The sequence below is a fragment of the Condylura cristata genome, unplaced genomic scaffold (assembly GCF_000260355.1).
Source record: "Condylura cristata isolate star-nosed mole 26May11 unplaced genomic scaffold, ConCri1.0 scaffold00008, whole genome shotgun sequence".
Taxonomy (NCBI): Eukaryota; Metazoa; Chordata; class Mammalia; order Eulipotyphla; family Talpidae; genus Condylura; species Condylura cristata.
Window position 1 is genome coordinate 4,094,366 of NW_004567109.1, and position 24,698 is coordinate 4,119,063.

Genomic DNA, 24,698 nt, shown 5'->3' on the forward strand with positions numbered 1-24,698 from the left:
TTAATAGATTATGTCTGCAGGGGTCAGGTAAGCTCAAGAGCATGGCTTCATTTATTGGCGAAGAACTTAATGCTTCTGAAAATAGTGTCTGTGATTCTCAGGGATTGATTCACCAGCTCATTTACATACTTACCCAAAGATTGCATTCTTGCTTGGGATAGAAGTCTTTATCTAGCTGTATCTGAAAACTGGGTGAAGGTGGACACTTTGGGGTTAGGAAAACCCCAGCCTGGGAGGGTAAGGGGAGCGCCTACAGTCATGTTTTGAAACCACCAAATGGAGCATGTCATGAAAATAGGACTTCCTGTTTTCTGTAGATTTATCTTGTTCCTCTCTTTGTGCCTACTGTTGGTCTGGGGACACCCATTGAAGTTTGTGACCCGTCGTAGGCCAGCCTGGTACTTCTGGGCTAAGGGTAACTTACAGGCTGTTTTATAGTTGACGGTAATGAACTGTAGCACAGTAAGGGTGGGTATGGTTTCGACTTGTCGTTGACTTCTCCTCTTATGCCAGCTTTTCACATCCTGAACAACACCACCATTCAGTTTAAACTGGAGAAGATTCCTGTAGAGAGAGAATCGGAATTGACTTTCTCGCTTAGCCCTGATGACCTGGATACGGCTAGCATCATGAAGATTGAGGGGAAGTTTGTTAATCCAGTTCAGGTAACACTTTATTGGTTCTTATGTCACCAGAATCGAAGTCATACATGTTTATAGTTATAAAACTATATTTAAGTTGTATTGTATATTTGTCTTTGTAAAATGTTGGAAGGAGAATATATAAATTAAGAGATAGCCTTTATACATATTGTTGTTGATACCTAATCCAGTAGACATGGAATCCTTTTATCATGTGTTTTTATCACTGGGAAGTCAGTCTTTAGAGCTTTCTTCATGTGGAGAAAGCTTATATAGAAAGAAGACAAGCTCTTAATTTCATTGCCATTCAAAACTGTGGTAAAAGCCAGTCTCTCTCTTCCAGGAGGATATAATTCTTGTCATACTTTTTTACAAAGTAACCCAGGCTAGAAAACAATCTGGTTATCTGAAGTGTCCACAGATTCTGTCAGCGAAAATTAGCCTTCCCCTCTGGGAAACAAAATGGGCCATGATAGGAGTTTGTGTGTGTGTGTGTGTGTGTGTGTGTGTGTGTACACATGTCATCCTTTGTCTTTCAAATGGTCAGTTTTCCTGCTTTCACTGGGACAAGAACAAAGAGCATTACCTGGGAAGGCAACCAGGACAGGCAGGACGACCAGAGGCAGTGGCCCTGGTCTTGGACACTGAGAACAGTCACACTTGCAGTCATTGTCTGTCCGGCAGCCGCTCTGGGGGAGCCCACGAGTGCTACTGGGACTCTCCAGTTCACGGGACACGTGCGCTTGACCGCCGAGGTGCCTGGAGGTCTTTTGGGTGAGAGGACTTTCCCCACAGCTTTCCCTGCTCAGCTAAGCTTTTGCCTCATCAGTAGGGGCCAGTAGGATGAAGTTTTCACCTTCAGTCTATTTCATGGTGTGAGTTCTGTTGACATAACATTTTAGTGTTCTTATTGACTTACTGTTGTTACTGATGAAAATCTTCAAAAAATTAAATTAATTTTCTAAATTACTATTGAATAATTAATATTCACTGAATTATTTAATTTAGTAACTTACATGTTAAAAAATACTTTACTATGGAAATTTTTAAGCATGCACAAAAGTAGGAGTGTGTAATAGACTTTATGTACCCATCACTCAGGTTGAACTCTTAACCTGCATCTCACCATTATCTTCTCTCTGTTATTACTTCCTTTTGCTCTATTTTGCCTCCTGTTTTACCCTTATATATTTGAAATGTTTCACTTCTAATGCTGCATTTTCTTATATAACTACAAAGGTGTTACCATGCCCTACAGAGTCCTTGGCAAGATTGAAATTTTTAGCCATTTGAATGTCAGAGACCCTTTCAGTTTGTTTGGCTCAGAACCTGAACAAGGTCCACACACTTAGTGTTGTGTCCAGCAGGTCTCTGTGAGTGTAGAGTTCCTCCCACATATTACTTTGTTGCAGGAACTAGGTTATTTATTCCCACACACTGAGCCACATTTTGGATTTGGCTGTTTGCTGGTGGTGTTACTAGCTTGCTCTCCCTCAATTCCTGTAATTTAACTCTACAGCTTTAACAGGGCTTGGGCTTGTGTTTTGGTTCTTTGTGTTGTCTGTTTGGCTAGAGCGCTGGGCTGCTTCTGTGTGCTCACGCTGTACTCAGCCGGTGCCTACTGGTACCCTCTCAGAGGCTACGTGTTCAGGGACAAGGTTCTGATCTCTTACTGTGAATTCCCTGTCAGTCATTCACATATATTTATCCCACCGATGAGCTTTGGGGGAAGAAGTTATTGATGAAAGCTGTCATTTTTTGATAATTACTTTCACATTTCTGTCATTTTGATAGCTATTGGTTGGAATTCCTCTGTTAATAAAACTGTCCTTAATAAAAATATTTGCCTGAAAATATCTTTAATAATAAATTATAAGTTGAACAAAAGGAGAAAGGAAACAAGCATTCATGAATCTTCATTATTATTAAAAAGTTCCATCTGTTTGCTAGCTGTGCCAGATTGTGCACTGAGGTGATGCTCAGCCTGATAGAAAGCTGAGTTCTGACGTTCAGTCTTCTACCGGATCCATAATAGAATTTTGGCCGTGTTCCCTTCAACTTCACAGGTTTTTTGGGGGGGATTAGAAAGAGGGACTTAGCCAATTTAGGCATATGTTCATCAGTGTTTCTCAAACATTTATTGCGAGTAGATTACTCTGTGTTGTACTGTTGGGAGAGCACCTAGAGAGTAGAGGGTGAGGCCAGAAGAGAAACAACAGAGGCAATTGGATTCTCAAGTAATTAATCACCCTTGGGACAACCATAAAAATCAACTCAGGACATTCATGGGCAGTGCCTCTAAATGCAATGTACAATAGTAGTGAACTAACTGAATTTTTCTCTTTGAATACAGGTGGTGCTAGCAAAGCATGTATATGAGCAGGTGTTACAGACGCTGGACAATCTAGTGTATAGTGAAGATCTGAATAAGTTTCCAGCCAGTGCCACCTCCTCACCTTGCCCTAACTCTCCTCTGCCTTCCCTCGGTGCCTGTGGAGAACCTCCCACTGAACGGAAGGAGAATGGATTGTTCAGCCACTCCAGCCTCTCTAACTCTTCTCAGAAGTCCTTGTCCATAAAAGAGGTCAAGTCCTTCACCCAGATTCAGGCCAACTTTTGTATATCAGAGCTTCAAGTTCAGCTAAGTGGAGATCTGACTTTGGGGGCCCAGGGCCTCGTGAGCTTAAAGTTTCAGGACTTTGAGGTGGAATTCAATAAAGACCATCCCCAGACGTTATCCATTCAGATTGCTCTGCGCTCTCTGTTGATGGAAGACTTACTGGAGAAAAACCCAGATTCCAAGTATAAGAACCTGATGGTCTCTCGGGGAGCCCCTAAGCCATCTAGCTTGACACAAAAAGAGTATCTGTCTCAGTCTTGCCCTTCAGTATCCAATGTGGAATACCCGGATATGCCTCGGTCTCTCCCTTCCCACATGGAGGAAGCACCTAATGTCTTTCAGCTCTATCAGAGACCTACCTCGGCATCCCGGAAGAAGCAGAAGGAAGTCCAAGACAAGGACTGCCCCTTGACTCCGCCCCCTTCTCCATCGGTAGACGAGCCCAAGATAATTGCTGGGAAGAGTAAATTTGATGATTCCTTGGTCCATATCAATATATTCTTGGTGGATAAGAAACATCCGGAATTCTCTTCCAGTTATAATCGAGTTAACCGGAGTATTGATGTAGATTTTAACTGTCTGGATGTGCTCATCACACTGCAAACTTGGGTCGTGATTCTAGATTTTTTCGGTATTGGCTCCACTGCAGACAACCATGCAATGAAGGTGCCACCCGAGGACCCGCTGCAAACCATCAAGTCAGAGTCAAGTGCTCTGCTTGAGTCTGAACTTCAGGACCCCGTCAACACCAGGCTGGATCTCAAGGTATCACCACCTTGGCTCCTTGAAGTGAATTCGGGTTTAAGTGCTGTCATTGAACATTTACTCCAGTGAATGGGTTTTGTCTTCAGGGAGCTATAGATTTTTCTTTATTTGTCAATATGCACACACCTTAAAACATTCAAATTTAAGGCTGTTCTGCTCTGTGTGCTAGGACAGTAAGATGTGTAAGTGTTTACATTCTGCTGGCCATTCAGGGATACCTAGCCTACTGTAATGAGCCCTGCTCTGGAGCCCGGGGTCCTGCAGTGGCTCTTCATACTGGGGTGCCCCAAGGAGGAAGTTCTGTCTCAGTTGCCATTTTTACTTCTTAGCTGGCAATAAGCTTTCTTGTCCTAGAAATGGAAGAGAGGGTTGGGCAAGGACCAGTTTCACTCTGTCGCTTGGGGACTGAACCCTCTGCAGCACTTTGAGGCCTTTTGTTTAGCAAGATGAATAGACTCTGAGAGGCTCTTGTTCTTCTTTGGGCTTCTTGTACCATGTGCCTTAGCTTCTCTTCATGTTCTAGGTTCATTCGCTCTCTCTCGTGCTGAACAAGACCACCAGTGAGCTTGCTAAAGCGAACGTGTCCAAATTAATGGCACATATGGAAATGATTGGTGAGTAGTAAAAGTCAAACTTGCGAAGCCTGGTAAGAATTGGAACATCCTGCCCAGAAAGCTAGTTGTCCTCACGTGCCGCATCAGGTAATGTGGATTAGTGACTTGGTTCGTGGTATTGGCCTGGGCATGATTTCCGGTAGCAGTTTCCCAATACTGTGCATGGAGCAGAATTATCTGGATAACTTGTTAAAAATGCAGGTGTCTGACCCACCTCCTTTGCAAGAATCATAAGAATCTGAGCTTGTAGTTTGGGATGGAGGCCGGTATCTAGCTCTGCTTTCAGCAGATTTCTTTGCCAGAATTGGAACTTTTTGAGAGTGAAGAGGGGACATCATTAATGATTACACTTAGGAAACAGCCTGTGTCAGGGCTGCCTCTGGAGGCCTGTGGATCACCATAAGTGGAGGCTACCAGGGCGCATGGTCTCAGGTAGGGATGTCAGCACAGTTGGCACTCTTTCCAGTGGTCTCTGTGCTTTGAAACTCCTGGTAAAACTCAAGTGATTTCAAAGCTTAAATGTTGACTCTAGTTGAAAAACAAACAAACAACAAAAAAAAACCCTGTCTTTTGGGGGAAGGAATGAACTAAAATTGAGGATTTGTGCCTGATGTAAATGAATTTATACACGCTTCTAGAGGAGTCAGTTTCCCCAGTTACCATGGGGAGAAGCGTGGGTATTACATCAGAGGACATTAAAGGTCAAAAATAACAAGTGTCTTCAGTGGACTGGGAGCGTAACTAACGTGCCAAGTATGTACCCTTTAGTTGTTTTGTAATGCTAATCATGATGATAAAATTTGGTCTATAGAAGCAACAGTTAGGAATATCCATTTTTAATACCCACATCGTGTTAATACTGGTATACATTTTCAACACTGCCTTTGTTCTTTCAGCCTTCCAGGGGTTCACTCATGTGATATCAGAGTTTCCATCTATGTCTCCAGTGTCTATCTCATAAATTTCACTTTTATTAAGTCACACTAAAATCTAGTTAATGTTGTTGAAAACTTGACATATCTCTGACACGTCCTCCTTCATTCTTTTATCCATAGTACAAATAAATAGACCTAATGACATTTTACTAATTCTAATTAGTGATTTAATTTCAGAAGGGAGTCAGGTTTCCATCTATATATATATATATATATATATATTTTTTTTTTTTTAAAGTTTTATTTATTCGTACAGAACTGGGGCATAGGCCAGAGGGGCAGAGGGTGAGAGGACTCACGAGAGAATTGGGGTACAGCACAGGCAGATCGAAGAAGTACACTGCTGAGGGGAGCAATGGGCGGGTCAGGAGAGGTCTGCCTCGCCATGTGGATCTCCTCCGGGGCAGGCAGGGATCGAACTCATGCGGAAGTGGCTTTAGTTTCTTTGTGTTGTGCTTTAACCCGCTGCGCCACCAGGGAGGGCCCTCCATCTATATTTTCAAATACCTTATTTATAAATTGTGTATGTATTTAATTTCATGTCTTTCCCCTTGTTAATGTTAAATTGTCTATTCAATCCCCTTTGGACTTCTACATTGAGACTATTGGAAATATTGCATACAACACTTTTCTGGGTGTATTGAATGTAAAAATTAACTTTTGACATATAGTTTGATTATAGTCAAGCATCTGTGACATGGAAAGACTGTATCTTTGGAATTTGATCTGAATGCAGGTTCAACAGATTTTTTGTTTCAGAGATACCAAAGGTATATGACAAAAAAAAAGTGAGAATGTGTTCTGATTTTTACTCCCTCAGAGGGAGACCTGGCCTTGCAAGGAAGCATTGGAAGCCTGTCTCTGAGTGACCTCACATCCCACGGAGAGTTCTACAGAGAACGTTTCACGACAAGTGGGGAAGAAGCTCTCATCTTCCAGACTTTTAAGTAAAAATACTCATCTTTTCTCACTTAGCATTTTGCCGTAATTGCTTGCTGTTTCCAATTCTCATTGGCTAAACAACAAAGAAAAGCTTTTTAAAATTGTATCTTATGTAAAATTGATATGATCTAGTTGTGAGGAATTTTGACTTACATTAAAATGGATCTACATTTAAGTGAAGTAGTGCTTGATCTGGTGTCATGAACAGATGGGGTATGGCTGAAATAACAAAGGCCTGTGTGCTTACAACCTTAACTTGTTAAGGGACTTAGGCAAGTCACTTTATCACTACATATATCAACTTTTCTATCTAAATATTGGGGGAACTAAGTTAGGTCAGTTTCCACCTCACTCTGAAAGTTCTGAAATGATTTCAGTCTGAGAAAGTTATTGGAGATAATGGATGCTAAAATACATTGTGTGTTTTGTCCCTATATAAACAGATTCTGTGGAAACATTTCAATTTTAAATTGTAAATAGCATGTCTAGACTGATCTAGCTATTAAACAATAGTTTTCTTATTAGACTGAGAATTTGAAAGATGGCCATCAACCTGCTTGGGAATTACTGAAAAGGAGACATATCCAGCTTGGCTCCAGTGCTCTGGTCTGGGGGAGCACTCATGCAGTAGGCCAGTGTTAAAAACGCATGAAGGGAAAACCGCCTTAGAAGATGTCTGAGGACTTTTGCTTTCGCTCTGCAGAACGTGGCATACTCTGCTGAGAATTGTGACAGATTTGCTTATCATACACCTTGGTGGTGTGGGTTTATAATAAATAATTCATATAAAATTCTTAACTAGCACAGGATAAGTGCCCAGCAATTTTAAGTTCCTTTTTCCATTGTCTCTGTGTGGCATAAAAAAATTATTATTCTAATATTGTTTCCATCAATTTCAAAACCATTGGTAGAAACTTTCAATTTCTCTGTGAATATAGATGCTTAAACTCTTTGGCCTATATTTCACTAGAGTAAAAAGACTTCTTTCTGCTTCTAGCAGACAGATTTTCCCAGAAACATTGGTTTTCTTGTTTAGTTTTCTTTAATAATTCTTTATCTTAGTTTTGTTACTGTTCAAGCCCATCTTGTCAAAAATTACAGTAGGAAAGAGTGATTTTCCGTAAAGGTAGAATCGAAAGCCCAGGTGACAGGTCTGAGCCACAGGCGCCTTCTGCGTAGAATCAAGAATGAGTTCAGTACCCTTTGTTCACGGCCGGGGCGGCCACCCCAGAGCCTTACGTATTGTCTTCAATATGTTGCTAAAGCTTAGAAAGGGCATAGTGACTGGAATTTGCTTTCTAGAATCTGATTGTGGATTTCTGTTTTAATAATTAAAGCTGTTTTCAACCAGGTTTTTTTGAAATCCAACTTCTATCTTGCTGCTGAGTCCCTTTCTGCCCTAATTCCCAGGTATGGACGCCCCGACCCGCTGCTCCGTAGAGAGCACGACGTCCGCGTGAGTCTGCAGATGGCCTCTGTGCAGTACGTGCACACCCAGCGCTTCCAGGCCGAGGTCGTGGCCTTCATCCAGCACTTCACACAGCTGCAGGATGTGTTGGGGCGCCAGCGCGCTGCCATTGAGGGGCAGACGGTAGGCAGTCTCCTTGCTGCCCCCCACCCCCCTTTTCCAGTTTGACCGATCAGTAGAATTGATTAGCTAAATCCAGAAAATCTCACCGACAGAAAATAAAGGAAGGTAGCTCTGTGCTCACGGATGCCCTTTGTGGTGCCGATCAGCTGCAGACATTTTTCTGTAATTGGGGTGCTTATATTCCTTGTTCACTAGATTGTGTTTTAGTTTCCTTTAGCTTTTTCTAGGAAAGATAAGTGAAATTTATGGACAGTGCTTAAAACTCTGGTCCCCTTTAGGACTTCAGTGGAGATTCCTTCCGGAAATGGTTCCCAAGACCATGTCTGTTATATAAAGAAGGCTTTTCCCAAACACACTAGATGTCTCCAGACTTCTTAATTCATGGCTCCCTTAATGTCTTGGAAGTTTTTTCACAGCTCTTCTCGGGCCAAAAGAAATACCTACTGGTCTTTTCCATTTACAGGGTAATTAAGTCTAAACTTGATAAATAGTCATGTCCTAACAGGTGTTTGAAAAAATAGGAATGTGTAAGGGAAAGAATAATATTTTCATTTCATTCTTAAATCACTATAACTACTGACCAGCAGGATGTATGTGCCTCTTGGGCACTGAATAAATTCTCCAGCTTGGAATCAGGTTAGATACCATAGCCCTCATTTCCTGTTCTGCCTCTATCTTCTCGTGGTACTTGCTTTGTGTCACAGCAGCTGCTTTGCTTTGCAAAGACCTGACATCCTGAAGGGAGTGAAGCATGATCTCGCGTTGACGGGAGCTCAGGCTAATGGCTGCACACAGTGCACAGCCAGTGATGCTCGCTCAGGAACTGGGACTGGCCCGGCTGTGTACCTATGAGGTGTGGCAGCATCCTGTGGGGTCTTGGCACACATTTGGGGATCATAGAGAGCAATTACAAATGTATTTGCTTGGAGACTTGTTACTTACTTTATTAGGTAGAATATTATCATTTTAGAAATAGATACTGTCTTCTTGGAGCAACATTTAAAAATTTTGCTTTCCTTTAAAGTTTTGATTACATTATTATATGTTCAGGTAATACAGAATCAGAGTAAAGAAGGATCTTTGGAGACAAGTCTTCTCAATTACTTGTCCTCAGCTAACTTGTTTTTCTTACTGGAACAGACCAGTGTTTACTGGTTCCGGTGCATCTTCCAGGAAATGTAGACTTTAAGTATAAACATTGTAAAGTGAAATCACAGGGAATTTGGGAGAAAGAATCGGCCTTACTTATCTCCAGTACTGTTGGTCTGTTTTACTGTCTGTTTTTCTCCCTCTATAAACATGGCGTATGGTATCCCCTCTTTTCTCCTTTTAGAAACTTAAAAAATTAGTATTTGACACATATGAAGGAATGTCTGTACCAAGTATGTGATTTATAAAGTATGATGATAACAAAATCTCCATAAAGCCACCACCAGAATAACAATGAGAACATTACGAACTGCCCCCTTGGGCCTCCCTGCCTCCTCGTGCTGTCAGCATTCAGCTGGCCGTTCTCTTGACTTTTACTAGTCCCTGTAAAATTAAAACCGAAAAGGTGCTGTGCACTGCCTTCTGTTTTGTTTTGACCTTTACAAGATGGTTTGAACTGGGTTTAAAATTCTGTGACTTGGGTTGTTTTCACTTAGTGTGTTAATAGGGTTCATTCAGGTTGGTATATGTGATTGCATTTCATGAATTGTCACCATGTGTGACATAGCTGTTTTGTCCATTTTCCTGTCGTATGTTTGGGTTGTTTTCAGTGTTTGTTGTAGGCTGCATCTCCTAGTGTATACGTGTGAGAGTTTCCCTCAGACACTTGGGAGTGGAGTGATGGATGACAGGCTGTGCATGTGGTTGTCTACAAGAAAGTGCCAGATTGTTTTCCAAGTGGTTGTCTCAGTGATACACACCCATGGGCAGTCTAGTATAGTATAGAATGACTTTTAATTCATTTGCTTCCCAACACTAGTCAGCCTTCTTATTTGGGGCCAACTGCTGGCCCAATGGGTATAAAATGGTAGGTGTTCCGGTTATGGTCCACGTATACGTCAAGAGAAAACTCAAGTTGATGAAACAGCACACACAGTAGTCTGGCTAATTTACACATGGGGAGCCAGCTCCTTTTCTTACCCTGTGTAATTCTTCTCCATCTTGCTTTGCATTTTTCATAGCTATCCTATTTAATAGCTCTATAATCCATCAAGTTCGTTTACTTAACCATTTCCTTATTTTTTAACATTTAAATCACTTCCAGATTTTCATCCTTATGAGTAATGCTCCTATGAATATCATTGTGCATAAGACTTTTTCAGCTTTTAGAATTATTTTTTTAGGATTGAATCCTGTTAATGGTATTATTTGATCAAAACTATGGACGTTTTATGACTCAGTACAGCTTCACTAAAGTGTTGGTCTGTTGGAATTGTTATCTATATTTAAAGCAATTACATTCTATGTGTTTAGGCAGTTGTGAGTATAACTGAAGAATCATTTGGGTTAGGAAGTGAGAACACTGCAGTACTGAGTAACTGGGATTCACTTCTTGGGGTAAGCAGAAGTTAAAAAGATAGCTCTTAAGATTTGCTTTATCAAATTGCATAAAACAAGTAGAAGGTTAAAGGAATGTTTTTGATTTGAATAGGGCTGAATATGTGGGCTTTGAAAAAAAGCTGAACTTGGGGCTCCTTATCCCTAGCTGTTTGATGTACTAGATTTACAGCAAGAGCTAAAGACCTGCTTTTATTTACTGATAAGAGGAGATTATTTTGTTTGAAAATTGAATTCCTTTCTTCTAATAGCATACAGGTGATAGACAAAGGTATTGTCCACCTTTGACCAGCAACTGAAGTTTTCTTCCTACCATTTTAGAAATGATGATCTGATCCAATGGAACTTTAAAATTCTTTTTATTCTTGATGTTTGAAATTAGAAGAACCTCATAGACCTAATTTGATTGGACCAACTATAAATCATCCATTTTTTACCCTAGAAGTATGATGTGGTTTTCCTTTGTCTGCACTTTACATTCAGCCTCTTATGTGAAAACTCTTTGTCCACTGGGCACCTGGGAGCATAGATTTTTGCTGGAGCTAAGATGTGCAGTTTAGAAATCCCAGGATAAGGGTCTGAAGTCTGGGTGTTGCTACTGTAAGCCACGTGACCAGTGGCGTGTTTCTCCCCCAACAACCCCCCCCCCTTTTTTTTTTATTTATAGGAGAAAGGAAAATGGAGTTAGGGAGAATAAGTGCTGTCATTCAGCTAAAAATTGTTTGTATCGATGCTTTGGAGCTTTCAAAGTGCTTTCACATTTGTTTCTTAGGACAGCCTTGTTTATCCATTTCTTCATCATTTAGTAAATGTTTACTGAGGAATGACGTGTCATATAGTCTGAATTCTGAGAACATAATGGAAAACGAGAAAGACAAAGTGATTGCTCTCATGGAGCCTTTAGTGGGAAAATATAAACAAGGAGAAAACGGTGATGATGATGGTACTTAATGAGGTAGTAGGCATGTATTTAGGTTCCTAACTTCTCTCAGCATTTTTTAGTTTTGAGTATACTGGTATAAGTATAGATATACAGCGTTTTATATACAAATACATTTGTAAGTATATATTAACATACCTTATGGAGTTGATCCCTTGATATTTCATATTTTGATGTTATTATAAATAATGCTAATTTTTAAAATATCAATTTCCAATTCCTGGTCAATTGAACATAGAAATAGAGTTTATTTTTGGGAATTAGTTGAGCCTCTGAGTCAATATTTCTTCTTCTTTAGGTGAGAGATCAAGCCCAGCGCTGTTCACGGGTTCTCCTGGATATTGAGGCTGGTGCTCCTGTTCTCCTAATCCCAGAAAGTTCCAGATCAAATCATCTGATTGTCGCAAATTTGGGGAAGTTGAAAGTCAAGAACAAGTTTCTCTTTGCAGGGTTTCCTGGAACCTTTTCCTTACAAGATAAGGTGAGCAACATGTGTCCCCCTTTCAAGCTCAACCTTGAAAAATTCACATCATTGAAACATTCATGTTGTCATAAGAAAATCCCCACTATGGTTAACTTTTGTAATATATGTAGTCTGAAGAATCTCTCTGTGACATGTTATTGACATTTCAGTAATAGGAATAAATCATATCCCTTCCCAACGGTACATGGTAACTTTGCAAGAAACCAGCAGGACTGTCTTCCATTTCTATAATGCTGTCCTGGCAGGCTGACCTTACAGTAATCAGCTTCTTACACTACCTGGCGTGCTTTGGGGGTTGGGGTTTGGCCTTTGCTAAATGAAGCCATGTGACAATATCGTCATAATAAGATCTTACCCAGTGTATTTCTTTATAGTTTAAAAATACTTTAGTGCTTATTTATTACAAAAGTTTTTGGAGGTGATTGGAATGAGGCTTATGGTTATTTTCACTTACTTTTGTAAAATTAGGACTTTTTGCATACACAGTGATAATGGGAACACCTAGGAAACCACAGACTTAGCACTGAGGAGACCTTGGAGGCGGGCTGATTAGCCCCCTCCTGCCCATTTTGCAGTTGAGGAGACTGAACGACATTGCTGGAACTAGAGACGAGGTCTTGGTCTCATGGTGAGTTTTAATGAAACCTTGCTGGTTTCTGTTGCAGCTTTCCAGTCTATCTGCTTGTTTAGTACATTTTAGCTTGTCAGAAAAGCATGTAGAGAAACTCTCAGTGAGCTGTGCTCATTGGCCTAACAGCTAATACATAAGGAGAGAGCGTGCCTTTGAAGATTGAATATATGATCTCATACGACTGATGATAATGACAGCAAGTGGCTGATGTATGTTATGTCTGTCGTACACCAGCTCATGCTGAGCTCTTTCCATCTGCTCCTCCTCTTCTCATCAGGAAGTGGGGAGTTGTCTAGATGATCAACAACATATCAAACAACCCCAGAGTATGCATTCTTTTCAAGTGCACACACACCTAAGCGTATTCTGGCCATAGTACAGATCTCAGTAAGTTGGCTAGTTGGCTGTTTTCATTAAATTGTGTTAACATTGGTTCACAGTGTGGCTTGTGATTTTAGAAGTATAGGCAATGACACTCCAGGTGTTGTTCTGGGGCATTTAGGTTGTTTCTGTATCTTGGCTGTTGCAAATTGCACAATTGCAGTAAACAGAAGAGTGCAGGTTTCCATTCAAACTAGTTCTTCTATGCAGAAATAAATAAATCTTAAAATAAAATTAGAAATGGTAAGTCATTTCTTTTGTATTATTTAGCTAGGGAGTAGAGAGTCAACCACAGACTTTGATGTTTGTGCCGACCATGCTCGGTGCTCTTAACTCAAAATGTGTTTACCTCCCAGGGTCAGGTTTATATGGGGGCAGTGAACTGGCAAGGCTGCTCCTGCTGTGTGTCCTGCTGGCCCTTCCCTGAACCTCTGTAGCTCTTCTGAATTTTCCAAAGGATATGGCAGTGAATCATTAAATGACAAAGATGGTAGTACTCCAGAGGTTATTACAGCATACATTTGAGCAGTTATTTGCCTCTCTAGATACAGAGAGAACAGGTGAGGAGAGAAGGATGCAGGTGGTAGTCCTCACCAGAACTTTGCTAGGGCTCAGAAAGGCATGGGCCGTGGCAATGCTTCAGCTCAAATACTCATTTCAAAGTACTGTCACTACAGTGTCTTCATTTGTCCCTTATTTGCTCTCATCTGTTTGCTCACCATGACTGACTTAAACATCTGAACTGAAAATTTTTGATTCAGTGAATGGGAATGGGTAGGGTGAGGAGGAAAGTAAAGACAAGATGGTGAGAGTCACAGGAACCTTGGGGTCAGGCCCAGCGTGGGGTGTCAGGATGACAGCCTGAGAAGGCAGGCTTCCAGTGCCACTCAGGGCTGTTCTGGCACAGTGAATCTGTTTAGGATCAGAGCAGAGGCGAAGCCAAGGAGCAGTGTTTAGCAAGAGGCGGCACTTCCAGTGTGCGTGTCTCATCGACCTGTTTTTAAGACTGAAGCTGGTGGCCGAGAGTCCACTTGTTTCCCTTGTGAAAAAGCCCATCTGTTAGAGTATCTGGCCCCAGAGCTTTCCCTGGGAGAAACAGGCTTCTGCCTGAGTCTGTTTTTTTAGAACAGTACAAGTGAAATCAGTCTACCTTGGTCTTAGGATGAAAATCTGTTTTCATAGTTGACACATTTTGCTGGTCCCTGACCAGAGTCTTAAAGAACCTGAAAGTAAGATCCATTCTCAGAGAGAGGGATTAGTAACAACTTCTAATTTCCTTGTTCACTTTTCCCAAGTCTGAGATATTTTTGATGAACCTGACTGATAATCAACAGTGTGTCAGGGTTTGTGTTTGCATTTTAAGATGCAGTGTCTGTGTTCACTTCTGTGGTGACGGGGTGGGGGTGGGGGGGCGGCGGGCATTGGATCCCTCCACTGAACTAAGATACTCACTGTGGTAAGATGCTTGGATGTGTTCGTTTATGGTGAAGCTTTGTTTTGAGGCCTGCAATTTTAAGGACAAGATGGATGATCAAGTTCAATAATTTTTGTTTCCCTGCCCTTCTTAAAAAGCTAAAGGACTGCTTTTCTGTGTCAGGTATATCTATATTTGGGCTCATGAGTTGACTGTGGAGTTTGCCTCTAAAGGAAAATTGGCAAATTATTTCAAGCCATTTTTGCAAAAAAAATTTATTAAGCAAGCCAAATGACAGCACATAGTTTGTAGTGTTTTAATAAAAAAATTTCCCTCTGTTTGTTTTTGAGGATTTGGTTTTAAGTGGCAGTCCATCCAAGGATCGCTTTTTCTTCAAGGTATAACAGTGTTTTTACCTCCTGGTTATTTTGAAACATCTTATGGGATTCCACAGTTGGTTCACACTGACATGCTTTAAAAAGGGAAAACTGACCCTCTGTAATATTTCATTAGTGGGAAAGCCCACTTTTTTTTTTTTTTCCTTCTGGTAAATCACTTCCCTTGTGCATAGAGAAATCCTTCTTAAAGACCATTAAAAACAATTTAAAAAATTTTAGCTTCTAGGTAGTATTTCTTGGCAAACTTCTTTCCTTAAATCCTGGAAACACTTTACCTTGTTACATACTGGTGATAGTTCTGTAGAATTCCATAAGGGCTGCTTGGAGTGTGTCAGGTGATAAAGTGATAACCAGAGAGACGTATCTGTGAAGCTTACCTCTTCACAGGTACAGTGAGCTTAACTGGTGTAGGCCTATGTGAAGTGAACAGTTACTTTCTTCACCAAAAATTACTTTGCATTTAGTTTGCCCTTCCGTACCTACTTGCATGTGTGAGACTGTCTAGTGTGCGTTCCAGTGGTGAGAGGACAGGAAGGAGCCCTGAAACCAAAGCTTGTGAGGGGCTGTTTGCTTTAGAGGGCTACGGCTCCTGTGTGCCCAGAGTGCTTTATGTAAACCCACACTGTAATGAGCATGGGTTTGAACTTTTTACATATGCTTTTCTTTTCATTTTTCTCAACCATAGTTTGTGCTTAAACCATAATTTCCCTGTCAGTCTTTTAAAAAGCTTTGAGTTAATCTTCTCAAGCCACTGATTTACTTAAACCAGTTATAGAGAGATTGTAGAGATGAATCAAATGAAAGAGCAATAAATGTGCTCAGGAGTTTAAATAAACTAAGCAAGAGGGAAGTATTTAAATAATAGCATCTGCTCAGTAATTAACCTTGCCCTTCACCCTCCCGACCAAAAACTGCAATATGGTAGAGCTTCACTGTTTCCTTCACTGTTAATGTAATTACTACCCAAAATCACTGTGGAGAGCAGTATCATCTCCTTTTCAAATTCTGAGAGGAATAAACATAGAAGGCAGTACTGGAGGAAACCATTTCCCTCCGCCCAACTTGCTCATAAGCATTTGTGGGTGAGAAGAATCTGATGGTGTCAGGTTCGATGGTGCCAGGTCCGATCAGGGATGCCGGAGTGAAGCTGTATTCAAGTTAGTTACTGAGTCATTCTCCTGAAGAAGACTGACCCTTGTAAACTTGAAGTAATTAAGTATGTAACGGAGTGTACAATGTTTTCTATAGAATCACAGAATTAATTTCACTCTGTACTTTTCAGAGGCCCTTGAACAGATAGGTAATAGGAAGGCCAGCTCCTGTGTTTTCCATTTCGTTGTTGTTTACACAGGTTTTGAGAGATGAAAATGTAAACCCTGAAGTGAGATTGCTAGAAAGCACATGTGGTCATGGTTTACTTCCATTCCGACCATGTTGCCATTAGAAAATTTTCTTAGAACAGTAAACACTCCCTTGCAACAAAGCAAAAATATATCATGGTATGGCTGAAAGATTTGCTTGTGTTGCATTTGACCTCATTAACTGCTGCCAATGAGCGTCTTGACATTTGCTCTTCAGCCGAGATATTATCTCCTGCAACATTGCTCAAGTTTTTGCAGATCGTGAACTACATGTCAAACCTGCAGATAATTCCATGTGGCAGTAAGCATCATGACTCCCTTACCCTTTGCTCAGGGGATCTGGGCGGCCTAGGAAGTGCCGAGTGTTAGTATGGAAGAACCCGGGGCCCAGGAGGGCAGAGACAGCCATCCCTCACCTGGCGTCCTCGTGTTGTTTTGTTTCTTCCCAGGAATCGGTGCCCTCAGCTTCCCCAGCGGGCACACCCAAGCACAGTGCGAGGAAAATGCCAAGTGCAGAGGAGCCCAAGGGCGCCCACTTTGAGGGGCTCTTCATGGTGCCTCCTGCTGGAGTGAGTGCAGGCAGCCTGAAGAATGAGCTGGCGCCAAATGCCTCGAGCAAACAGCAAGTGCACCAGACCACACCTGCTGTCGACCAGGTTTCCAAAAGCCCAGGTAAAAGGGGGAGCAGAGAGTTGCATAGCGAAGGCGGGGGCATTCACCAGGCCATCTTGGGAACCTGGGGGGGCGCGTGTTGTATAAAGATGGCTACAACGTACAGCATTTGCTTGGCGGTGACCTGAGTTTGATGTTGCTTTAGGAAGTTTACGGGTGTGAGCTAGCACGATGTGACTCTGCTGGACACGGTGTGGTGATGAGACTTACATTGCCTACTGCTGCTGTCTTTATAAGCCAAGGTAGTTGGCAGTGTAGTTGGCACAATCCCTGTGTCCCCAGACACTATCCTTGTTCATATATTATTGTATTTAATGCTAAAAAATTCTGAAAAAATAAAAAAAAATAAAAACTCTGAAAATTGACATTAGTGTGAATCAGTTCACAGCAGAGATACTCCAGCAGTTTTCAAAGCCATGAGCTATTCAGCTGTTGGTGCTCTTCTCTGAGATTTAAGAATCAGTCAGCCCAGACAAGAACCTAATTTGACCTTTCTGTGTTTAAATGCATTCCTTGTGGGTGATCATTCACAGGCGGGAGGTGCAGCTTTGGGCGGCTGGAGAGGGAATTAGAATATGACGAGGCCCCCAAATCTAGAGAGAGGTGGGACACTAGGGAGAGAGGCTGAATGTCTTGTTTGGGTGAGGGCAAGTTAACTCCCTGCAGTCCCTTGTGGGCCTAGAGGTGACGGGAAGGAGACGGAGTGACTTGTGGTTCAGGGGCTGATGGCAGGGACTCGTGATTGCCTGTGTGTCCTGCTGTTGGACCACTTCATGTGAATTACTGCATCCCAACCTCATAGCCCCGATCTCACTTTCATCCCCGTTTTGAAAATGGGACAAAGACATTAAATAGTTTAGCTTGCCAGTGACTATGGAGACAGTGACCGGTCGAGTTGCACTATGAGTTGCACTATAGGCAGACACATGTCAGAGCCTCACTTCTTCCCGGGCTGATCGGTCCTGCCAGGCTGTACACATAACACAGGCGGGCACATGTGCATGTGGTGTACTCAAGAAATGTGTGCTTCTGTTGTGTGGTTCACACTACTGATTGGGACTAAGGCCAGCCTACGTACAGGTGTATTCCAGAAAGATTTCTCCAACTGAAGTTGAAGTGGGAGGGTGACACCACTAGGCAAAGTCTGTCTTGCCAGCTAAGAACTTGGCATTTTTTGGGAAAGGAAAGTCAGTGAGGCCAATGCTTCATGAACAGGCAGAAGAATGGCTTAGACGAGGTTGGAAAGTAGACAGAGAGTTTATACAGGTCTTCAAGCAATTTGGAGATGTTTTACAGAAAGAACTTCAGGTTAAATATAACTAGTAGAGTATATGTACAAAGAGAATGTTAGGGTTTTAAATGGTGCTCAGGTTATTTGTGGGTAGAGTGTTTTTGCTCGCTGTAGTGGAGGGGAGTTCATGGTGGGCTGGACAGTGACTTGGATCAATCAGTGGCTATGGAATTGACTGCCTCAGCTGTTTCTTTGAACAAGGAGTTTTGCTGCTAGGCAGTTTGGTAGCATCTCTGCATGAGACCCCAGCTGGATGTCCTAGAGGGTGCAAGTTAAGTCGCTTTAGTCCCAGAGCCTCAGCCAGTGTATAAGGAATGTGGCCACTGAAGGAATGTGGCTTTATCTCTGCGTGGTGTGGAGCGGATAGGGCAGAGTGTCCCACACATGGGACATTGTGTAGGAAGTGTGGGGGCCAGAGTGGAGACTTAGCGACAGCCAGTTTCCTGAGACAGGCAGTGTAAGCATTTCCGCAGACAGAATGAGCTGTGCATGGCATTCTAGCTTTGGTCAGCGCCTGCCCGGCCTGAGTTCCATTTTTCTCATTCTCTCTTTTGCCTCATATCCTTGTAGAAGACCATATCTGCCTGTTGGATTGCATCGAGGTGGATCTCCAAGACATGGACATCTTTGCTGCAGAGAGACGCCCTCGAGAGTATTGTGAGGCCTCAGAGGACAACAGTGGTGATCTGCTCTTCCCTTCCTATCTTGTGCGACAGATGGGAGGGAGCCTCCTAACTGAGCCCTGTCGGCTGAAGCTGCAGGTGGAAAGGAATTTGGACAGGTGAGTGTTTCAAGCGGAATGACTGTCTGCCTAAGACTCATAGGAACGTGGAGACCAGTGCTGTGAAGTTAAGTCTGGAAGATGAAGGCACTTATTTCTTTCTTCCTCACTGTCACGCACGTCCCTCCTGTGCGCTACTGTGGTAAAGGAAAAGGCTTGTGTCCTCAAGGTGCCTGCATTTTGTTGAGGGAAACAGGAAGGTAAGTAGATGATTCTAACTTAGTGTTTACTTAGGTATTATTACCGAGGCCCTGGAAACAAAGAGAAAGGGATGATTTTATTAGCCCAAATTTCAGTGATAACAAGGTGGAAGAGATGGCAAGGAAAGTATTTTGGAAGAGGTGACATTTGGACTAAGTGTTCCCAAAATAGTAGGTCGTGGACCTGCTGCTGTTTTTTATCCGGCCTGTTTCCTCACGGTGACCGCTGACCTGTCATTCTGCCCATTTCACTCTGTTAAGCTCCAAATAGTCAGAAAGACGAATGAACTCTGCCTTACCTTTCAAACTGGCCTCAAAACCCAGGATGCTTATTTCTGGAACTTTGTTTCAGTTGTCATTAGCTCTCCATCTGGTTGGGAAACTTCTAGAAAGTAAGCATTTCCAGACCCTGGCTGAGACCACCGGCATCTGACTCGGGGCTGAGCCTCGGCATCATTAGCGTGGTCCTCTGAGGCACCGGTGTTTGCCGGCCCGTGCCTGTGCGACTGGGTGCTGCTGTCAGAGCGGCGTCGTTCCCTGGGGCCTTCCTTTCAGAGGAAGAGACAACAATTGCACCTTGGCTCCGGGAGAGACGAGATGTGCCTGTGAAGTGATGCAAGGCTGTGGCGTTTTGGGGAACGGCCTCATTACTTCAGAGATTGGGGTTTCTCCCTTTGCACTCTCAGGCTTGGCCAAGTTTAATTTTGCTTTTTTCATTTCTCTCTGGATTCAAGACACAGTTTAGCTGCTCTCGTGGACTTTTGCCTTTCATTCTTACTTGTTAGTCAAGTGCTTCCTGGCTGATGTCCAGTTATGGTTGGCATGGGCTATATTTGGTTTTACTGCTTAGCAGTCTTAAGATGAGCTTTGTTATTTAGAAATTGAACCCTTTGTTTTCTTTTCAAGTAATGCTCTCCAAAAAAAAGTGCTGTGCCGCTCTGCTTATCTAAACTTTACCCACTTTTGTCAGTGTGTATGTGATAATGATATGGATACGGGCAGCCCCAGTGCAAGGTGATAACTGAACACAGGCCTCCTGTTGGCCTCTCCCAGCACAGAGCCAGGGCCCATGACTGCGCTCAGTGACCCTCCCAGGTCTTCCCTGTTGATGGCGTCCCTGCCCTTTTTTAACTATTCTATGGACAAAGTGATATTTTATATTCTTCTTCCATTTTAAATCCTCCTCCTAGCCCTCTGCTTTATACATTCAGAGTGCTATATCTGCAGGGATCCCTACATCTCCCTGGAGGGTAGCAAACAAGCTCCTGAATATCGGGGTGAAGTTTATACTTCTGTCCCAGCACCTACAGCTTTACTCCTACCCGTTGCAGCTGAGACAGAAATTGGCTCAGATTTTCCGTGTGGACACACCATGAAGCCTGGTGTGCTTTAGTTCGTGCTAAATCCAAGGAGCCAAATACAGAGCCTGGCATCTTTCTTTTATTGCTTTCCCAGCTGTACTTTATTTAAGCTTTTTCTGAGTCCTGCAAGATTTTTTCCACATTAATACATTACTCAGTTAACCCAGATCTGGCACCTTTCTGAATGAATATTTTGCAAGAAAAAGGGCTGAACAATTAGTCAGACTAACTGGTTTCATTGAGGCTACATGAAATTTTTGTCTTTGGAAGTTAGAAATTAACTGGATGATTGTGGTTGGGTGCATTCTAACACTTAGATTTGGGTGTAAGCTCTGTCGGTGTTAAGTTAGTGACTTGCTTGTAAAAGTGACCTTTTTTCTTTTCATAGAGAAATAAGTCATACTGTGCCAGATATATCTATCCACGGTAATCTCTCCTCTGTCCACTGCTCCCTGGATCTGTCCAAATACAAGCTGATCCGTGGTTTGTTAGAGAACAACCTTGGCGAGCCCATTGAGGAGTTCATGCGGCCTTACGATTTGCAAGATCCAAGAATTCATGTGAGACTTTATGTTCGTTGTTACTGTCATCTCAGCAGATGGTCACCCCCAAGTCTGTAGTCCTCAATTTCACCTGGGAATGAAGATGGAGTGAAAGCATATTAGATTTCTTGCCATGTTAGCCCCCCTTGTAGGTTGCATAATCAGCTGTGGGTTGACCAGCCTTCTCTCTTGCAGACCATCCTGAGCGGAGAGGTGTACACGTGCATGTGCTTCCTTGTTGACATGGTGAATGTCAGTCTGGAGCTGAAAGATCCCAAAGGAAAAGAAGGTTCTGGGTCCCTCGCCAGGTGTGGCTTTAATTCCATTATTCAGTTATTAGTAGTGGTATGCAGATAATTATTAGTAAGAGCAATGCAAATTGGACACGAGTAGCACAGAGCCGAGGCTGCAGCCTGGTGCCCCCTGCTGGGTGTGTTCTGCAGTGCACTTTTTAAATGTTCGGATTTGTTATTGTCTCACGCCAGAGAGCATAAGCTCTGCTGGAGCGACAGACCTGAGAGCCGGGAAACAGGGAAATTATTTTTCCTCCTAGTGCTGGGTGTCCACTGTGGGTCTCTAGCTGCTCTGTGCATGACCATCACTCTGGCCCACAGAACAGCTGACCTCATGTTCAGAGAGCTCTGGTATGGTTGAACTTCAGGGGCCAACTCATGGTGCTGGAATGTGGTCCCATGTAGAGGAGTCAGGAAGTCCAGTCTCATGTGTGTCTGCAGAGGGGAGAAGGGGAGGCTGCAACTCTGTGACGAACAGCACAGTGACTGTTGTCACCACCAACACTTCAGAATTGAGAGCGTCCACACAGGCGGGTTGGATGTGAACTTCTTTTCAAATGAAAGTGTTGGTAGTACTGGGCCTTTGTTCTGCTTGGAAGCACCTGGAAGCCAAGGAGCAACTTGGCTGCCTTTAGCTAGGGCATGGCTTACCTAGCGATTTACTTATTTCGCTCACTTGTTTGGTCTTGGTAGACCTATAATTTGTGCTGACTGGGATGGGACTTTTCAAGGTGTACTGTATTTTCTTTCTTTTTTTTGGTAAAGATTTATTTATGTTTGCATACAGAACTGGGGTATAGGACCGAGGTGCAGGGGTGGTGAGAGGCTTCACCAGAGACAGAATGGGAGCAGATCAGGCCGATTGATGGAGTACACTGCTGAGGGGAGCAGAGGGCAGGGCAGGAGAGGTCTGCCTCGCCATGTGGGTCACCTCTGGGGTAGGCGGAGATCGAACTCATGCGGAAGTGGCTTTAGCTTCTTAGTGCTGTGCCTTAACCTGCTGTGCCACTGGGGAGAGCCCTGTACTGTATTTTCACACTAAAAACCAGTTATGCGTGGGTAAATGTTACTCCTGTTTTATACAGGTAAAGTTTGTATTTGATCATATGGCTGGTAGAGTGGTTAAGATTTGAAAGGTGGACTTCAAGGTTAGTCATTTCCCCACTGAAGCACATGGTCTGCTATTTTGTCTTTCTCTTGCAAATTCTGCCCTGCCCTGAACCTAACCCAGTGAGTGAGAACGTGGTGTAGTGAGGCAGGTCCTAGGCCAGTGGTCTGTGAGCCAGCGATTTTTTCTGATGAGTGACTATGTCCTTGTTTTTTTCTAATGTAGAGTAATTCTGTATGTGTGTGATGCTGAATAATTAGGAATAGCTGATTGCTGCTACCCCTGGTAAAAATTTTTTAAAATCCCTAATGCATTTCCTGTTGTTGGATCAGTCACATTATTTCTCTTTATGAAAATACGATTTATACAAGTTTTCTCAGTAAGCTATAAGCAGTCTTGTATACAAATTTGGTAGACTATGAAGAAATAATTCAGTAGACTCACAGGTAGGTTGAAAAGGGATTCTTTGTGCACTAGGGACTTACTACAAGTATATAGTCTTCTGAGACTTAAAGTGAGAAACGAGAATGCTAATGAGCCAATAATAGATCACATACACCAATATCTGGTGTGATTTCTCATGACGTTCCTGTGAACAAGATCGTCTCTGGAAAATAGATACTGGGTTCAACATCACTGAATCCACTTGGGCGGTCTGTTCACAAGACCAGAGAAAGATCTCAGAATCAGTTATTGTCCTTCATAGAACTTAGGCATGTTGTTATTTGGTTTTGTTGTCTTGAACGTACATAATTTTCGAGAACAGAAGAGTTTCATACCTTGTCTGTTGTTTCCCTTTTCAGATTTGACTTCAAGAAATGTAAACTGCTTTATGAGAGTTTTTCAAATCAAACCAAGTCCATTAACTTGGTTTCCCATTCCATGATGGCCTTTGATACTCGCTATGTCGGGCAGAAGACCAGCCCGGGTCTGACAAACGTGTTCAACTGTATCTTTCAGCCCTCCAAGAGCAGCAGCACCACCCAAGGGTCTATTCAGATTGAGCTGCATCTCAGGTAGTAGACTCGGCCTTTCTTTGTTACTGTGGTTTGTTGACAGACTGCGTAATCACTGAAAAGATAAATAGGTAGTGGCTATTTGTGCACCATACTGAATGTTCTTAATGTTCCTGAAACTTTACAATTTCATTCATTGACCAGAAGATGTCTCTGTTGCCTTAAAAAAAAAAAAAAGAAAGAAATAGTTCAGAAATAAACCATATCCTTAAACATCAACCTCCCTGTAATGTGTAGACTGTTTCAGTATAGAAAGTGACTTGGGGAAGGGAGAAGTTTGACTTATTTAATGGGGAAAGGACTGTATAAAGCTGGCTTTTACTGTCTTGTTGGCTCACTTCTCTGTAAAAATAGCTTTAGTTTTATAGACTGTGGATTTCTTCTGTCTAGCTCTGTGTCCTCGCACAAGCTGTTTAACCTTTTGAGCTGCAGATTCCTCTTGTACAAAATAAAAAAGAATGACTGTGCCACCTCATACTTTGGAGATAATAAACAATAATTCAGGCATGCTGTGTGGTACAGATGGTGGCTATTACTATTTCTGATGTAGCTTGTGTGGTTTTTTTTTTAAGATTTATTTATTTGTGCATACAGAACTGGGGTACAGGCCAGAGGTGCAGGGGCAGCGAGAGGATTCACCAGAGACAGAGTGGGGAGCAGAACAGGCAGATCAATGAAGTAAACTGCTGAAGGGAGCAGCGGGTGAGACAGGAGAGGTCTGCTGTGCCATGTGGGTCACCTCCGGGGTGAGGAGGCCGTGGCTAGCTTGCAGTGCTGCGTCTTAACTCGTTGTGCCGCCAGAGAGGGCCTTAGCCTTTGGAACCGATGTCACTTTCACTCTGTTAATGCTTGCTGTCATTAGGTATGTTGTAAATAGAAACCAGTAGGTAAAAAATCTGGGAAAGATTTCTTGGATAGGCAAAGAAAGAAAAGAAAGTCATCGAAATTATTCTTGTATTTATGTTTAAATATACCTGACATTTCAATCTGCTGTTCAGTGAATTCCTCAGGGTTGAACTTTCCTTTAGGGAGAAGTCATGGTCTCTCGCCATATATCTTTAGGAAATCTAGCAAAATAGACATTTAAACCTTTACATGAACTTTCTAAAAGTTCAGGAATAAATGCTTGTTGCTGCTTATCGATCCCTGCTCTGCACTGGTTCCCACTGG

The 24,698-nt window shown here is 42.5% G+C and overlaps 1 protein-coding gene across 2 annotated transcripts in view; it reads left to right on the plus strand.

The window, feature by feature from the left end:
- Positions 1-24,698, plus strand: part of VPS13D (vacuolar protein sorting 13 homolog D (S. cerevisiae)) — a 184,381-nt gene that overhangs the window by 27,621 nt on the left and 132,062 nt on the right. For both annotated transcript variants that reach the window (XM_004678519.2, XM_004678520.2), the window contains exons 19-29: positions 514-665; positions 2,995-4,026; positions 4,550-4,640; positions 6,396-6,522; positions 7,928-8,108; positions 11,894-12,076; positions 16,714-16,936; positions 18,798-19,008; positions 20,958-21,129; positions 21,307-21,419; positions 23,316-23,528. In XM_004678519.2, coding sequence (XP_004678576.1) covers positions 514-665; positions 2,995-4,026; positions 4,550-4,640; positions 6,396-6,522; positions 7,928-8,108; positions 11,894-12,076; positions 16,714-16,936; positions 18,798-19,008; positions 20,958-21,129; positions 21,307-21,419; positions 23,316-23,528 — 2,698 coding nt within the window. The remainder of the gene's footprint in view (positions 1-513; positions 666-2,994; positions 4,027-4,549; positions 4,641-6,395; positions 6,523-7,927; positions 8,109-11,893; positions 12,077-16,713; positions 16,937-18,797; positions 19,009-20,957; positions 21,130-21,306; positions 21,420-23,315; positions 23,529-24,698) is intronic.